The sequence below is a fragment of the Amphiura filiformis genome, chromosome 4 (assembly GCF_039555335.1).
Source record: "Amphiura filiformis chromosome 4, Afil_fr2py, whole genome shotgun sequence".
Lineage (NCBI taxonomy): Eukaryota > Metazoa > Echinodermata > Ophiuroidea > Amphilepidida > Amphiuridae > Amphiura > Amphiura filiformis.
Window position 1 is genome coordinate 80,042,125 of NC_092631.1, and position 19,852 is coordinate 80,061,976.

Sequence of the window (19,852 nt, forward strand, 5' to 3'; positions counted from 1 at the left end):
CTGTTCTGATAACTTTTTCTTGTTAAGAAAATTGAAGAAATTCCTATACTACTTTTTTTTTTTTTTGCATTTGCTCTTTCTTCTTGTTTTTTAAAATATCATTTGAAAGGTAGGAATATGGAATTATTTGCTTAGCATCTACATCCCACCTGCATGCCCTTAGTTTTAATTTCCCCAATTTTTGCATCAATAGTTCATCAAATTTGCATATCAAGTTCAATTTTTTTTTTATTGATTTGGCCTTCTCCATTTGTTTCCTTTTAATTTCCTCAAATTGTGTTGGTCAGTAGGTGCGACTCAGCCCTTGCTGACCCTTGTATATCTCCATTTCTGTTACCATGGTTGGTTATTGCCTTTTCAATGTAAAACCGTTTCACGTTGATAGGTCCATTTCTACCCTTTACAAGTTGTTCAGTGCTTTATATAATTCTTCTTTCTAGATTTCCTCATTTTTTACCTCATTGCCGCCTCTGTTCCTCAGATATGTGCCCTGTTTCCACCTGCCTTCACCCAACTTCTTTTTTTTCCTGTTAAATTACATTTAATACCTCCTCTGGTGATGAATTGTAAATTTCCTCAAATATGCATTATTACCCATTTCCATATTCTAACACCAACATCTTCCTCTTTTAAGGTTCTTATTTCTTGAACAATCAGGTGAATTTCTCAAACTTTTGCACAACCAGTGTCTTTGCCCTCATGCACCTATTAAAACTTTTTGCTGAGATCTGATTCCCTCTACGTCATCTTCTACATATACCGCACTCCTCATTTTCTTTTTCTTTCCTCTTTTTCCTTTCCCCTCTTCCTCTCCTCTTTTCTTTTTCTTCTCCATCCCCTTTTTTCCCCTTTCTTTTTTCTGATCAAGGCATTATTTCCTCAATTTTGTCTGTCAGTTCCTAGGAGCGAGACTGATAATGCTAATGGGGATGTCATTTTTTTCGAAAGGGGGGAGGGGGTTCATGAACATGTCGGTAACTGGATTCAATTGTTTATCTTGGGTTGAAAATTTTCGAACTTCGGCCCACATAGACTCAAAACAAATTAATCATTGTTTAAACTGAAGCATGGAACGCACAAAACCTAAGGTGTAAGAAAGATTGCGCACGCAATTTACATAGCGCGCGAAAATTTAGAGTCACCAGCCCTTAAAAAATGTATAACCCATTATGTTTGGTGTAAAAGGGTTATGACACCCCCCCCCCTATTTTGGTATAAAAATTCTATAACGACCCCAGTAAATTCCTAACAAAATGACAACCCCCTAAAGGTGTCAATGTGGTCTTACATGTTTTTTGTTCTTCTTTCAAAATCATTGTGAAGTTACAATAATTATGGCCCAATTGTAGACAGTTAATTACAAAGCGATTCCTAATAGCGGCTTTCGGCATGGTTTCGTAAACTAATAATTTATTATAACTACCTAACCAAATTTGCCATTGCTGCCGAACCCATAGGTACACTGCTGCCCAGTTACATGAAGACTACTCTAGAGAACCAGTGCTGTACCAATCCAGTAGCCTATCAGTGTGTGTACAGTTACTACTCTACATGTGATTCCGATGTGTCTACTCTAGAGTACTCACTCGTTTAGATAGAGAACCAATGTCAGAAGTAATTCAGGGCAACAGTGTACCTCTGGGGTGGCAGCAATAGGAATATGGCAGTGTATCATACCTTCACATACTAACTCATAATGTGCTTTTAGCAATTCAAGTGCTTGACGAGACAAGTTTCCCATCTACAAAAAGTACACAGCTCGATGGAAACGCGTTTCACTTATATGAAAGTGCATACACTACTAGAAGTACGATGTTTTAATTGATACGACGCTAGTATGTCTGGATTCCCATTTTTTCACAAATTGCCTGTTCAAGATTTACATTTAGTGTAATCTGCAAACAGCACATTAAGAAACTAAGAGATACATTAAAGTTCCGTTGCGTTTGTCTCATATATAAACTCCTCAAGGTCAGTATGATTAGTATAAGAACAGAGTATTGATCAACAGACAATGATCAACAAAATGTGTCAGTCAGAAAGATATGCCTTAATTGGAATGACATTTCCCTGATAGCTGTATCTGTGACATTTCATTGTTGAGGACACAATATCACATCTCAAAATCTTAGCAGTTTTTCATGTATAGAACTAAACCAGCCTTAAGGCAGACGATTTAAGAAAATACATATGCCAATTTCAAAATGAAAAGCTAAGTCATTAAATAATCTTCGTGTGATTGATTTAAACGGGTATTTTCCTAACTGAACTTGGCTGCTTCCGTCATAATCCCACAGTTGGCCGTCGAGGTTTACTAGTATGAAAATAGAAAGTCAATTATTTAAAAAGTCATCAACATTGCAATTAAATACAGTAGCTTTTGCAAATTAATTAATTATTCGTGACATTGTGAAAGTTCATTTGATGAAAAATGTTGAAATCTGAAGCCTATAGACGGAAACTAAATTCAACGATCGTTTTGCGATATTGGGTACGGTGTGTAATATTGTTATTAAACGCTCATTCAGCATGTTCAGTGATTTGCTCATCCTGACGATCGTAAAAATCATCAAAATTCAGATTTTGGTACCTTTGTCATTGTCATATAGATGTGCTAACATAGCCTGTGAGTGGTTCAGCCGAAAGCCATGTATTTAAGACTAAATAAGACATTTATTTTGTCTTAAATACACGTCTTATGGAGATTACACGAATCTATGGAACTTCAACTTCGTCAATACTGCTGTTTTCTTTGTTTTGTTTGGCCAAATTTGTCATCTCAAAAATACCAAATGACAATTTGAATGACTTATCCTTCACTTTTAAGCAATTTATAAACAATTTTAATTTATTTACACTTGTGCTGGGATCACTGAATGGGTCTTTAACCAATAGAAATATTTGAGCCAGGTATTCCAACTCGATATGGGGAACAAGACATAGATTTCGGTCAGTTTGCTCGCCCCGTCTGATCCAACCTCGTTTGCTTAGGCACCAAAAACAAATTTATTCGATCTTTGGATCGACCGTTGGTACTGCTTCGATGTTTGTTATTATTGAACTAACATATTATTAATGAGAATTAATGCTAAATTTATATTTGTCAATATCAATACATTCTAAGATTCATATGTTATCACAATTAACAATAGCCAATTAATTGATTTCATAATAATGAATGATAAGGATCGGCCAAGCATCGATGGTCGATCGAAAGACCTATTTTGCTTCTATTGCCTTTATAGTAAGTGCATCGAGAGCGCATACGTCTGTTAGCTAATTTAATCTTACCAGCCTAAGGAATTCATTGTGCAAATTATATTTCAAAGGTCAAACGCAATACCACGTATTATGACATCAACAGCAACACCATAAACAACACCATTAACATGAGATAACCAGACAATTTTCATAGAACACTTAGCCGTGTCATCATCGTCATTACTAACCTCATAATAATCATCTTCGTCGTCATTTTTGTCATTATCATCACCACCTTCGTCGTTTTTTTCCACCAACACAACCATCATCATCATCATCATCACGATGATCATCATCACATTTATCATGTATTATCAGCGTGACGATGCTACTAAATGTGTCCATGATACGGTGTTTTATTTATTTCGGTCATAGGTTACGTCACGTTGGCAAAGCGCGTTTCATTCAAAGGTGTTGAATGACACTCAATAGCGCCAATCTCAGCGTCAATCCTATGATGCACGTGTCATCCTTAAATGGTAACAAGCCCTGTCGAAAGCCTTGATACAGTCTATGATGATATCAAGCTAACTACAGCATTTAACAGAGAAACTTCCCATAAGCTCAAGCAATTTCATTAAAAACAGGGAACGGCAAACAACTTCATATAGAATCCCGAAGTACCGTTTATGTTGCTCCATAGTATATGTAGTAAAAAACATCAACATTACAGAAGTAATCATTCTAGACCCAAAATGTAACGTATCTTGTAATGTATCTTTAAAAACATTGGACCACGTTATAAACATTACAGATACTCACAGCATATTAGAATATTCATATTAGAACAACTATTCGTAGATTCCACTAGATAACTGTAAGGTCAGTGTTGAAATATCATAAACTATAGCATAGAGTTGTATTGTTGAATAACTTTAATAGATCCTATTTCACAGCATAATCAGCATAATGCCCCTTTCACAATGTTTTATGTAAGCTAGCCACATCTTTCAGCCCAAAGACTAATAGCGACGAGCGACCTTGTTTCATGAGCCCAAAGACGTTATTACAATTCGGCCAGCGCAATGCAAGTCATGTTTCCATTATTTGTTATTTCGGTTATAACTCACTTAAAGTCACTACTTTAAGCTGAAACGGTAATCCAAAACGCAATCGATTGTTAAAGGAAGTCTCATAGACACTCGTGGACTAAACTTTTAGTCGCATACAGTAGCACTTTCATTATGTCATCTGTGCAAAGAGAAAAACCTTGAGCAAAGAGAATTGCATTTATCTTTGATATATAATACTTGAAAGTCAATCGAAAACTAGGTTTGGAGAGTTATGTTTCTCACTTTTTGATTAAATTGTTAGACGTTAACTTAGCTTATGAAGGACACATAGGCCTTTGTCACAAGGATATGAAGAAAGCTACACAAACATCACGATGAATATGTGAAGAAAATCTCATTACTCTGTATAATAAACAGACACCATACTTCATTGAAGAGATTCATCAGGATTGTCTATATAAATTATTACTAGAGTTCTCATAACAAATCCAGGTACTCACAACTTATCCAAGAAAAATCAACTGGCAACACTACAGCTAAGACAGCAAGTGCTAGCATTGGATACAGCTCAGTCAAGAAGAAGCAACCAGCCAGTAAGGTTGCGAAACGTCACTACTAATTGTGAGTACCTGGATTTGTTATGAGAACTCTAGTAATAATTTAAGACACCATACTATTTTATCTTCATTCTACATGCTATAGAAACGCTCAAAATCAGAACTAAACATATGAACGTCTCATGTTATTAATAAGGTTGAATATTGATTCGTAATGACTATGAAGCTGGTCATACAGACAAATGGTGAAGTCATTATCTCCGTTATTTTTTCATGTCACAAATCGTATTAATATTTAATCGATGCTACAGTCACTGCTACAGTACGTAAGCACATTAATGACAATAATAAAACAATATTATTGCAGCAAGTTCATCATCACATTGCAGAAGCTGGAAATTAAAAGATTTGTATACATGGAAAAGTAAAATTATGGGATATAATCATATCCCTGAACCTCAAGCCACAGATGTAAATTCCACAAGGCTGCGTAAAACCGCTATCTTACACAAATATTACCCTTTACAAATACCCTACAACTACAAGATATATTTTCTTCAGATTCTTTGTAAATAATATGAAACTGGAATAGAATTGAATTGTATTTAATGGTGAAGTCATTATCTTCGTTATTTGTTCATAATGTCACAAATCGTATTAATATTTAATCGATGCTGCAGTCACTGCTACAGTACTTAAGCACATTAATGACAATAATAAAACAATTGTTGGTTCCTCTCTATTTCATTATTCAACACCCATGTCAATACAATGAGGTGTTAGGATAGACCCTCGATCTAGATCACTGCTAGGGGGTAGTGGACTCAAATTGTAGGGTACGTTTTTCGCTAGAGGTCACGAAAGGTCACACAGAGGAAACAATTAAAAATGCTTCGATCTTGTTGATTACTCGTCTTATAACAAGGATTAAAAATATATTGTTTGTGCTATCTACGACCTATCGTTATTACGTTTTTGTTTGTACGGGACCACGTTAGATAACTGTAAGGTCAGTGTTAAAATAAACTATAGCATAGAGTTGTATTGTTGAATAACTTAATAGATCCTATTTCACAGCATAATCAGCCCCTTTAACAATGTTTTATGTAAGCTAGCCACATATTTCAGCCCAAAGACTTCGAGGTGAAAAGTGTCAACTTTAATAGCGGCGAGCGACCTTCTTTCACGATCCCAAAGACATTATTTCAATCGATTCGGCCAGCGTAATGCAATTCATGTTTCCGTTATTTGTTATTTCGGTTTTAACTCAGTTACTTCAAAAGTCACTACTTTGAACGGTAATCCAAAACGCAATTAATTGTTAAAGGAAGGCTCGTAGACACTCGTAGACTAAACTTTTAGTCGCATACGTGTAGCACTTTCATTATGTCATCTGTGCAAAGAGAAAAACCTTGAGCAAAGAGAATTACATTTTAAATTCTACGTCTGTACATAGTTGTCTTTGATATATAATACTTAAAAGTCAATCGAAAACCAGGTTTGGGGTGTTATGTTTCTCACTTTTTGATTAAATTGTTAGAAATTAACTTAGGCCACATAGGCCTACGGTGCATACACGATTTTTTTTGTTCTCTGCTCTGTCTTTGCCTTATTACTCTGTACACTCATAGAAATTGTTCGTTGGCATTACTCAGTAAGTTGATGTAAGTCGTTTTGCGTCAACTTTCCGAGTAATGCCAACACGTACAATTTTTGAGTAACGCTGACTCGATATCATTATGTTGGTCGCACTCATTTGCACTTACTTTATTGAGTTGTTACAACTCAGAAAATGAAACTAGCCTAGGTTAGCATAATTTTCTAGAGGTGTGCTATAGTATACAAAATTTTGCACTGATTACAAAATAAATATTTGAATACTGCTAATTGTGCAGAAAATGATCCAATTACGTGAATTAAGTAACAAAGTACCAAATTGGAATAACTCAAAACAATAAGTACCAGTAACTTAATATGAACGAGTTACATCAACTTACATGTTGAGTTACAATAAATCAACTAATTGGTTCTTTGAACTTGAATTCAGAAGTTGGCATTACTTAAAAAGTTGACGCAACGACTTACATCAACTTTTTAAGTAATGCCAACAAAGTTGATTAGTTGACGGAACTTTTTGAGCTTTTTCAGCATTTTTTAAGTTCGGATAACTAAAATGAATTTTGTTTTGGCAACTTTTACACTATTTTTTAGTTGTCCAAACTTACTCCTTTTGAATTCTCGCTATTCGCAATAAGGGCGCCGCCAGCGGTTTGCGATGTAATCGTGATGTATCATGGGAAAAGGTCGACATCCAAGTCCGCGCAATACGAATATTAGAGAGATTGCGAAATTTACGTGAAACGTGAAACGGGAACGGGAACGGCAAACTACATTAGTCAAAAATAGGTTAGTGTGCCCTCTAGATGGTGAAATCTATTGTGAATTGGTCAATCGTGGAATTACCGTAAGGCGATTACGTTGCGGTTGGTAGCAAAAAATGACGTTCCAAAATGACAAAATGACGCATTATAAAATGCAGAAAAATGTTATGTTTGCCTTATTATGAAGCGAATCAAAGTATCCTAATAGAGCAAGAAGAGTCCGACATGTAATAAAATCCATTTTGGGGGTTACAATTTGACCTAGTATAGACCAGAAGAGGTGAATAAATTTCGATTTTTTTCGACGCGAATTCGAACGGGAAGATTACCTATTCATTTCTGTGTGGAAAATGCCGTCCAAAAATCAGCTTGCGAAGAGGCGTTTTAGGGAAGATCGAGTCGTGTTACGGCAAATTTGCCGTTGAATTTTTTTTTTCGACGGGGGACAGAAGTTCATGCAACGCCATTTTTCGCCTTACTTTTTCGTTGTGTTAAACAGCTGTCAGAGTGTTTTGCTTATGGATACTATTCAGCAAACATCAAAATATTTTTAAAACATGATCACGTGTTTTGGTTAAAACATTTTGATAAAATTTTATTAAAATACCAGGGAATGTAAAGGTCACGATACTGTAGGAAAAGCAATTTTGTTAAATGTTATTTTGCAAACATTTAAATATTGTATGAACACTTTATGTACTAATAAGTCTATTGTGTTAGCCCTTTTTACCTAGCTGGGGGGTTTACAACCCCCGAGCTAGGTACTGTTTTTCTATCCGATTCTTCTTTCTTTCTTTCTTCTTTTGGCAACAAACTTTAAAATGCTCCTCCTCCTACATGTTACACCCTACAATTACGTAACTTGCACATATGTATCGGCTATATCCAGTGCCCATAGGGTCTAAACAGAATTGGGGTCAAAGGTCATTAAGGGGGAATTTCCGGTATTTAACCAAATACCATGTCATTTGCATATATGTCATCGGCTATACCATACGCCTATAACTTGTATACAGAATTGGGGTCAAAGGTGATTAAGGGGCTAAATCTTACAATTGCATGATCTGGACATCTGTAAGGGGTATGGGGCTCAAACTCGGTGACAACAAATCTCATGACCAGGGGCACATTTTGCAGAGGTCAGGTTAAAGGTCATGCAGAGGTCAAATTTTAGAAACGCATTTCCTGGACATCTGTAAGGGGTACAGGGCTGAAACTTGCTGACAACAAAATTAATGACCAGGGGAACATTTTGGAACACTTTGCAGGGGTCAAAGGTTATCTTGGGTCAAATCTTATCATTTCATTTTCTAGATATCTGTAAGGGGTATGGGGCTCAAACAGACTAGATGACCAGGGGAACATTTTTGGAACATTTTGCAGGAGTCATGTCAAAGGTCATCTGGGGTCAAATCTAAAAATTGCATTTTCTGGACATCTGTAAGGAGTACGGTACTCAAACTCGGTGACAACAGACCTCATGACCAGGGGAACATTTTGGAACACGTGTCCAGCCCTATGTCTAAAATGACCCAGTTAAGTGAGTCAGTAAAACGTTTTATTGACTCACTCAACTGGGTCATTTTAGACATAGAGTCAATGTGACTAACAAAGATGAGTCCAGCCTTGAGTCAAGCTATGTCTAAAATTACCCAGTTAAATTAGTCAATAAAATTTTGAGTCAATATGACTAACAAAGATGAGTCCAGCATCGACTAACATGGGTGAGTCAAGTTATGTCTAAAATCTAAAAACTAATATCAAAAGGGCTAAACACCACCACGAAGAACAACATAGGCCTACAAGTGTATTATAATGTAGCATGTGCACACATTTATCATGTTGTGGATGGTGAATCAACCTGGTCCCTACACATTCCCAAATGAATGCAGTGACCAGCCGGTGTTCACTCAGCTGATTGGCTGAAGGAGGTTAGATTGCATGCAACAACCTTGAAAGTAGAGCATGTCTCTACCTTTTTGCCTGTTGCTCGGGGATTAATTTGCCTGATGCTTGGGGATTAATTCCTTGCAAATCCAAAATACACGGAGCAATCTTTTTCCAAGGTCTGTGCAACAGGCAATTGCATGGAAAATTGCATCGTGTAAGCCGGCCTTTAAAGACATGCTCTACTTTCAAGGTTCTTGCATGCAATCTAACCTCCGCCAGCCAACGGTGAACACCAGCTGGTCACTGCATTCATTTGGGAATGTGTAGGGACCAGCTTGATTCACCATCCACATGATAATGTGTGTACATGCTATATTATAATACACTTGTGGGCCAATGTTGTTGTTGTTGGTGGTGGTGTTTATCCCCTTTTGATCTTAGTTTTCCTTAGCCTTTTCTTTATGTGAAATTGTATAGATATACAGGAGAGGATGGCAATATTTTGCTTTCAGGACAACATATGAGCAATTTGGATATGATTACGAAAATCATTAACCACTACTTATGTTTTGAGTATATCCCCAACCTATGACCACGCTCAAGGAATTGCAAGGCCCCACATTGCATCGTATATTTTGATCAATTGCTCAGCTTCATGGTCAGTGAGCACATAACTCACCCACTAAGTAATAGGCCTTGCAATTGAAATTGCCTCGTATGCTCTTCTTAACACGGGTGATGGAATGCAGTTTAATATTCCCGCCAAGGCCACATCATTTCACATTTTAGGTGGAATAGACCTATGGAGGGACACAGTAATGGCTGCCATTGAGGTGTAGGAATGCGTGAAAATGGATTCGTCAATATAACGGATAAGCTTGCTCACTATTCGCCGTATAGAAGTGACGTAATAAAAGGATCAACTACTATAGCAATAGATCAATACAATTTTTGAATATATCGCCCTGCACTACAACTAGGTTACATTCACCACCTGTGTATGTCTGTAACCATAGATTGAATACAATTATTGTATTCAATCTATGATTGCAGACATACACAGATCTTTATCCCTGTTCTTTGACGTCTATGGTTCAATGCATAGGTACCACGTGAACGTTGTAGTGCAGGGCGATATATTCAAAATTTGTGTTCATCTATGTAATTCTCTTATTACGCCACTTCTACGACAAATAAACACGCTCAAGCACTATGATGATTAGTGGCCAGTGATGCGATGCAGCGTTTGAGCCGGGGGGGGGGTTCTTCCAACATTTTTTTCCAAGCATACTTTCGAATGCTGACTTTCTCACTTGCTATTTTCTGCTGTTTTGCAATAAGTATACCAATTTTTCACCAAGAACACCCAAAAGTCACCAACATTTGCCCAATTGGACGCATTGGCCGCTCTGAAAACCCGCCAATCGATAAACCAACCCCTGCTACATATCCCCGCTAAATACATTCAACCGGAAAGAACTCCCTCCCCAGGGGGTTTGTGCAGTGCAGTGATCAGTTGACCACTGCTTCACAGACATATGACCTCTTTCAAGTGGAATGGTCAATTCATTGAGTACCATAGCAATAGATAAATACAATTTTTGAATATGCATTGAACCATAATTATATGTCAAAGAAATGCTGATCACTCGCACCTGTAAGCTACCGTATCTTTGAAAAAAGCGGTATTGTATTCAATCTGTGATTGCAGACATAAACAGGTGATGAGTGCAACCTGCTTGTAGTGTAGGGTGATTTAAAAAAAAATTGAATTTATCTATTGCTATGGTAGTTAATCCGATTATTACGTCACTTCGACGGCGAATACGCTGGCGAAGTTACGTAATAATCGATTAACTTCATAACAATAGGTACAAACAATTTTTGATTATATCGCGCTGCACTACTACGTTCATGCAGTACCTCTGCATTAACCATAGATGTCAAAGAAATGCTAATCACTTGCACCTGTAAGATTAGTCTCTTTGTAAAGAGTGGTATTGTATTCAATATATTATATGATTGACGACAGGTGATGAGTGCAACCTGCTTGTAGTGCAGCGCGGTATATTCAAAATTGTTTGTACCTATTGCTATGGTAGTTAATCCGATTAATTACGTAACTTCGCCAGCGTATAGAGTGTGTCAGCAATTTATTGATTTGGCCGTGGCAGCGCACCATGCGGAATGCGTATTGGGCTGTTCCATTTGATATCCAGAACCCCATTGAAGATATTATTCTTTTGCACAGGGACCTGGGGCACTTCAATATGAAATGGATATAGGTGTAGGGCTGGCACTTTCGCAGTAAACGACATTCGGTGAGAGCAAAATATACCAAATATGGGGTCATTGGGTGAGAGCATGTTTTTGGCTTTCGGTGAGAGCATAATGTAACAAAATCAGCGATACATGACTTGTTGGTGATCAAATGAAAATATAAGGGTATTTGGGTGCCAGATCGAAATGACAGCTATGGGGTCTTTGGGTGACAAGAGCATGTGCTCATAACAAATATGGGGTCTTAGGGTGACAGTGGTGCTGGAAAAGGGGGTCTTAACAACCCTACATACGCGTCACTTCCAAAGTGGGAGTGCCCCCCCCCCGGGCAGAGGGAGTATGTATTTCAAATTGCTTTACCTGAATGGGCGACTCCATTGAAGTCTACAAGCCCTTTGGATAAGGTCGTGTCCGGGGGGCACTTCAAATTGTAATGGATATAGGTGTAGGGCTGGCACTTTCGCACTAAGGGGCATTTGGTGAGAGCAAAATACAAAAAATATGGGGTCAGTGGGTGAGAGCATGTTTTTTGGCATTCGGTGAGAGCAACATGTAAAACATATGGGGTCATTGGGTGAGAACATGACCTTTTTTTAACTGGAATCTTTGGGTGAGAGCCAAAACAGCGCAACAGAAACCTCGAAAATCGAATTTCTAGTTCTAAATGGCTTCAAGTTCCTTTGTTTTATCAAAATAAGTGACAAAATCAGTGATAAATGAAAGTTGCTGTTAAAATTGAACAAGTAAAGGTCTTTGGGTGACAGATCAAATGAAAAAATAAGGGGTCTTCGGGTGACAGAACATGTGTTCGTAAAAAATATGTGGTCTTTGGGTGACAGCGATGCTGAAAAAGGGGGTATTAACAGCCCTACATACGCGTCACCTCCAAAGTTGGAGTGCCCCCGGGGGGTCGTGTCTTCCATGTATGTGTATACACTAGGATCAACAATATGCTTATCTATTAGGGGAACAGTTCTTAAACAGTGTGTTAAATCCCAATATATTTCTACATTCATTGAATGAACAAAAAAACTCATACTCTGCAACTTGAGGTCAAATTTTGCACTGTGATTATGTAATTGAGATTATTGGACTATGCCATTGGGATGATGCTCTTGTGGTCCATAGTGATACTAGTATCGGGTTCCAAAAATATCCCAAAGGAATAGATTTCTCAGATTTGCCAATTTGGTGTTTTAATACGACCTATACGCTGGCGAAGTTACGTAATTAATCGGATTAATTACCATAGCAATAGGTGAAAACAATTTTGAACATACCGCGCTGCACTACAAACAGGTTACACTCATCACCTGTGTATGTCTGCAATCATAGTTTGAATACAATACTGGTCTTTTCAAAGATACTAATCTAACAGGTGCAAGTAATCAGCATGATATGGTTCAATGAAAAGGTACCGCGTGAACGTATCAGTGCAGCGCGGTATATTCAAAAATTGTTTTCACCTATTGCTATGGTAGTTAATCCGATTATTACGTAACTTCGCCAGCGTATACAAAATAAATCAAATTTTGCAATGGAGTCAAAGCAAAATGTCCTTTTATTTGAATAATAGTGTCAAAATATAACATTTAATGTACAAGAAAATTGTCCGAACATTGCTTCAATTCATGTGAAATCAAAAAAGGAAACGTGTATTTCGATCATCAAATCATCATAGCACATTTTGAACATTGTCCAAGAATCTCATCAGTGGATTCAAATTCGTACAATCTGTATAAACTCAGGTTTTTACTAATCATACTCGCTTCGCCATCCGACACCAAACTCTTGTTTTTCGTTATTTAGACAAACATGACAAATGACATACACCTGTTAAAAATACTCGTTTAAAAAAGGCCCGGAAAACATCGATGCTATATTCTAAACTGGACTGAATGCAGCCAGTCGTATTTGCATACCAATACAAATGTAGGTTCGATGCACCCAAGGGTGAATGGGTGATTCATATCTCTTCATAGATGTTGTGCATATGACTACTCAAATGCATTCAACAAAAGCATGACTGCAATCTACCGCGACAGTTCGTCTCTCACACACATAGCAAATGCACTACGATCAAATAGGTTGATGACAACATTTGATTGAATAGACTGGACTGCGCCATGATTGCGGTGAAGGACACCGGTTCAAATCCTTTGTTTGGATCCAATCGAGAAAAGCATGCATGGCATCTATAGTATATTTGTTTCGGCATAGCGCCACTATGAATGTATTGTATTTGATTTTCGCGGCGAACGGCATTATGACGGTCGCCCGCAAAATGCCGAAACACGTAACCCGTATGGCGTTTCCAGTGAACGCCTCTCCGCAATCTCTCTAGTACCATGCTATTACTTAGGAACACGTGACAATATTTTTTTAGTTTGTCAAAATAAAGGTGTTACACGCGAATCGATACTCAATAATACTTAATAATGTGATTTGAAATGTGCACAATTAATTTTTTCTCTATCGATTTGCGTGTAATACCGTTATATTGACAAACTAAAAATATTGTCACGTGTTCCTATGTAATAGCATGGATAGCAGAATCTGGAAATGTATAATTTATATTAAAAGATTTGTATACATGGAAAAGTAAAATTATGAGATATAATCATTCTGAACCTCAAGCCACAGATGTAAATTCCAAACGGCTGCGTAAAACCGCTATCTTACACAAATATTACCCTTTACAAATACCCTACATCTACAAGATATATTTTCTTCAGATCCTTTGTAAATAATATGAAACTGGAATAGAATTGTATTGTATTTAATTTCCTCGTGACATCGTAGAAGAAAGTCAACGTAACCCTCGGGGAGTGTATAGTGAATATCTTTTTACACGTTCGTATTTTAAGCCAATAAAACATCGTTCTTGTGCGATGTGTTAATTGTTGGTGCATTTGAATTGTCATTTTTAGGTCATGATGTGAGAAAGTTGAGACTGGCTGATAAAGCTAATAATTGATGAATGTATCTGCGGATGAGTAAGGAATAACATTGCGAGTCCGGATATTACCGTGATGGCATACAGGCACAAGCAAACTTGACTTTTACAAGTTCGCTGTATGAAAGCCTAAAATCAATAACAAAGTTGCAAGAACATGGTGGTCTACCTAGCTAGACATGAGACATGACATATTTTGAAATCTGAATCGTCTTGACCAATTTATGCATTGCATATATGACAAGTCGAATTGACTACCAGGCATGCAGTTTATATTAAACACATTGCATTCTGCTGTGTGAACAAACCAGTTCGACAACGACTAATATATAGGCCTATCTGTTTATAGAAAGTCATTTCTAATCAAAAACTAATTTCTATTTATAAACAGATTATTCCAGAATTATATTGTTTTATGGGGAATATAATAAAAGCATTTAATTATTTGTTTTCTATGGTTTTGTGACTAATCTCCTTCATTGACGAACGAATAGTAAGACATTAAAACCTGTCAGCATTGTGAAACGGAACTAACTTTTTTGATGAACCAAATAAAAATGCAGCTAAATCCTTCTAGTGACACAAACAGAAGAAAATTTTTCTTCGTAATTTTGGGTTTTTACTGCGGCATCTGGAGGGGGGTTCTGACTGAGGTATTTGCTCCCCAATGGCGCCGCCACTGAACAAAATTAATCGCCAAGAGTTTGCAAAAATACCTGGCTTTGTATGATTGTAATTACTTGCGAAGCATGGACCATCACCCCTAAACTTACAAAGGGTCTGGATGGCTGTTACACCCGCATGCTTAACTGTTCTGAATGTGCATTGGAAGGAACATATGTCAAATGCAGACCTATATGGAGATCTTCCAAACATAAGCCACAAAATCAGGGAAAGAAGAACCCGGTTTGCTGGCCACAATCCAGAAGTGAGGAGCCCCCATCAAAAATGGTTCATTGTTGGAAACCCAAGCATGAGAGGCGGAAACTTGGAAGACCTGCTCTGACCTACATTGACATTCTGGAAGATGACACTGGACTGGAGGCAGCAGACTTCAAGACAGCAATGGAGGACAGGAAGTTGTGGAAAGCAGAGATGTATCGTTTGAGTCCGGACTCGGACTCGAGTCCGGACTCGAGTCCACTTTTTGGTGGACTCGGACTTGGCTCGGACTCGGACACGAAAAGACTTGGCTCGGCTCGGACTCGGACACAAAAGGACTCGGACTCGAAGCCGAGTCCGGTCCGAGTCCAGTCCAATTAAATCCATGTAAAATGTGAAATGATAAATCTAAAAATGTCAAAATAGATCTCAAATTTGTTGACTTTACTTATTTGAACATTTTCCAAATTAATTGGGGGCTGTCAAATCTGTGATCTGTCATATATCCTACATATCCAGCAAATTATTTAGATTTATCTGTCACTTAGCAGAATCATAATTATTATTGTTATCATTATGAAATAATTGATAATTAATTAAATGCATAATTTGAATATTTGGACTATAAAAAATATCTAAGAGGTTTTTCATGGAACTTTCCAATCCATTAAAATTTAAGAGAGAAACATGCACATGCACTGGACCCTACATCTCAGCTCCCACTCAGTAAATTGGTAGGTCCATGACAGGGCTACGGTGTCTGTAGTTTGTGTGTGCTCACTACTCCCAGCACATCTGTGTGGGACAATTTTGAAAAGATGTTTAGAATTAAAGGTGAATTCACTGTTAGTATGATTATTATTATGATGATGATGATAAAGATGATGACGATGATGATGCAGAGATGCCAACATTAACATCCAGAAAATAGAGAGGATTCAAACAAAAAATAGGGAGACTTTCAAAATTACATGCAACTTCAAGGGCACAAAATTTGCCAGAAATAGGGAGGTTGCCAAATTTGGGTGTCAAAATGGATAAAAATGTTTACAATAATAGGGAGCCTCCCTCTAAAATGTATTTGAATACATTGCAATTCATTTACACATCTTTATGCTTCACACAGCCTAGTGACATTTCTCTAGTCCTGAGTTTACATGTAGTGTGCCACACACACACAAATACCCCCACATGACTGCTGTCTGATACAGGTGGTCTGATACATGTAGTTTTTACCTTCAGGAGTTACATGTAGCTGCTCATGGGTATGGGTCTTTGAAGTATTGTGTGTACCATGTGTAGCGGTTGGTTGGTTGGTTGACCTGGGTTGAGTCTTTGAAATGTAAACTGTGTGGGGTGGGTGGGGTGGGGTTTGGTAGGGTGTTTGTGTATAGGGAGAGCGGTGTGTGGTGTGGTGTGGTGTAGTGAGTGACCTTTGACCAATGACCTTCTCTTTCTGCAATTTTATCATCAAAATGCCTTAAAATTATGCGGAAACTTTGAAATTGTCTTTTTTTCAGCAAATTTGTATTGTAAATTTTCAAATTAGAAACAAAATATAAAATTTTGCTCCAATATTTGGAAAAAAGACCAATTTTTTCAAAATTTTATACAAAATGACCCCCTTCTTTCAAAATTTTATACCCAATGACCCATTTTTATACAAATTCCTACTAAGCAATGCCAGTAGGCAGATACATGTCACATTCAAGTTGAATGACCCCTCCCCCGCCCCCACCTCCGGTCATGGACTCTGACCGAGTCCGGACTCGAGCCGGACTCGAGTCCGGACTCGGGTCTTATTTTTGTTGGACTCGGACTTGGCTCGGACTCGGCACCCCCGGACTTGGACTCAAGTCCGGACTCGGACACAAAAGGACTCGGACTTGGCTCGGACTCGGATACAAATGGACTCGGCTCGGCTCGGACTCGGACAAGCTGGACTCGGGTACAAGTCTGGTGGAAAGCCATCACAGCTCGAGGACACCACTCGAATTAAGCAAGTAAGCAAGTCTCTTCAGTTCGTTCACAATAAGAAACACTATTAAAAATAATATCCTAAAGTCTTTAGGCTAAAGGAGTTACAATGGTTACCGGATCGCGTCACCTTCAATAAAATATAAGTATTCGTCGCTAAAATTAAATGTAGGCCCTATACGCTTTTCCTTGTACTACCACAGTTTATCAGGCATCTGACTGTACGAAATCAGAAATCTGGACGCAAACGTTGTAAAAAGTAGTTGCAAATTACAATATGCCGCATTGTATTTGATTTAAGTACTCTACACGTGATCTTCAAATTGACCAAGGTCTGGGGCATTTACCTAATACCGAATAGGGCAAAACCCTCATGTTCTACGTTTGTCTCTTGGTCGTGTATTATGCGCGTATTTTGGGGGAGCTTTGGGGTGCGACCCCCGGGGTAAAAGCAGGAGGCGGCAAAAAAGAAGGGGCTGCGGAAGAATCAATTTGTAAGCCATCTTGAATGCCTGCTTTTAAAATCGCTTTAAATACCAAGTGATATAGCAAAAAAAAATTGGCTTGGCGTTTGATGCTCTGAAATGGTATATTTTCTTTTGACATTGACATTTTCGAATAAATTTGTTTTGACATTTTATTTTATTTATTTCAAAATTTTCAATTTTTTTAGAAATTTCCAAATTCATCCACACGACCTCGTTTTAGCAAAAATATTCGCCCATTATCTGGTATTGCTGGCTTTTAACCTTCAGTCGTAATCGTAAGCGAACAATTGATAATATTGACAATGGCAATCTTGTATACAATATTGGTACTAATGCAGGGTCTGGAGAATAAGAAGAAAAGGATAGACGAATGAAAGGAAAATAGGACAGGAAATTGTATTAAAAATAATGGTATTAACCGCAAATAGATGAATAAAATGAAATTAAATTATTTAAAATGAAGATGAACCACAACAAAGGAAAATAAATTGAAAGAATGAAAGGGAAATAAATATTTTAAAATGTCCACAAAAACAAGTCCCTCTTAAAACACGTAAAAACACCGCATTGTATAGAGGGGGTATAGAGGGATGTGGGGACCCGTTTTTGAGGACATCTTGCGATTTATAACAAGGTATGATACTGATGTCCCCATAAATCTGTATATATAGACCATTTATGTCCCCATAGACATAGTTTTATAAATATATATATATCCGACTCATGCGCGTTATTTTGGGTGGAGCTTTGAGGACACGATCCCCCGGGGGGTGAGCAGGAGCGTCAAAAAAGAAGGGCGGCGGAAGAAGACGGGGCGGCAAGAAGAACTATTAAAGAAAAAAGGGCCACAGGAAGAATTATTAATTTATGGAAATCTTTACAAAAGTTTGAAAAGAATGCAAGTATATCTTGATGGTGGCCAGCAGGGCCACCACTCAAGACTCAAGGGGTGGGGGTTATTGGGGGTGTAACACCTCTAACTCTTTGATATTCAAAAAAATGTGGAGTGACAAATTTTGATTCTCACCCACAGAACCCACCCCCCACCACCACCACCACCACCACTTTTTAGATTCTTGAGCGGAAAAATTGGGTCAACCTTTTCGGGCTGTTAGTTTGTCTCTTGGTTGTGTATATACAAGGTTTTTAAATCTTTTTACGTTTTCGTAGTTGTCAGAACTACTTTCTTGAATACTCAAACTGGATTACGACTAATTGTGCCATTCACCCTTTGCACGGATCCACCATCTTGCTACCAGACGCATCTTGCTACCAGACTGCAAACACTTGCGTAAAAGGTGCATTTTTATTTCTAGCGTTTTTCTAGCAACTCGCCATACGTGAGCGGTAATTAAAGCACCCGTTTGACAGGCGTACGCACCAGTAGCGCTATTGGCTGGTGTTAAAAGTGCCACTTGCTCTTTTAGCTTCTTTTGATCGAACCAATCTAACAAAACAACAATAAAATTCACTTGATAAATCGATTCCACATACCTGTGTATCATAATCCAGTAACACAAGTTCGAATCCAGGGAGAATACTTTGATTAGCATTGACGTGTTCGATTCCCATTTTTGTCGCCGGTAACTGTCCTTGTCCACCTGGCCACGATCCAGACATTGGGTATAAACCCAATATGTACAGTGGTGTCAGAGAAGACGACAACCGCCAATATATCGCTACAATTAGAAAGTTTAGTATCTTAAAATTCATGATCCAAAGTCGTAAAACAAGTTTACCAGAATTCACAAAATTGATAAATATTATCTTCGAGTAAAACGTTTGATAAAGTTACTCCAAACCAGCGACACTTAACTGCTATACCAATGTAGAGAACATGATGACAAACTTGGCTAATTTACATCTACCAAAGCTTCGGTGGCAAATACTACCCTGCTGAAACTATATGAACATAGGAGCGACGCTGCAATACTCCTTTCTTCACTGATCGCGTATTTTACAATACGTCAGACGATAGATCCTTTCAATTACTTCGTACAGTGCCCTCTTACGTTGTGGAGTATCAGTCTTGCACAGTTGGCATAAGGTTGGGGTTGGATATTCAATATTCTTTATTCCGTTGAATATTTTTAAGCCCGTTCTGGATATTCCAAGCATTGTGAAACATTGTGAAGTATTTGGACATTCGTTATTTCAAAGCACTGTG

At 37.8% G+C, this 19,852-nt stretch overlaps 1 protein-coding gene across 1 annotated transcript in view; it reads right to left on the bottom strand.

Moving 5' to 3' along the window:
- The window catches only part of LOC140151484 (gamma-aminobutyric acid type B receptor subunit 2-like), a 108,221-nt gene extending 88,650 nt beyond the window's left edge, over positions 1-19,571 (bottom strand). The window contains exon 1 of the mRNA XM_072173835.1: positions 19,180-19,571. Within this exon, the coding sequence (XP_072029936.1) occupies positions 19,180-19,398 (219 nt within the window). The 5' untranslated portion in view covers positions 19,399-19,571. The remainder of the gene's footprint in view (positions 1-19,179) is intronic.
- Between the last annotated feature and the right edge of the window lie 281 nt (positions 19,572-19,852).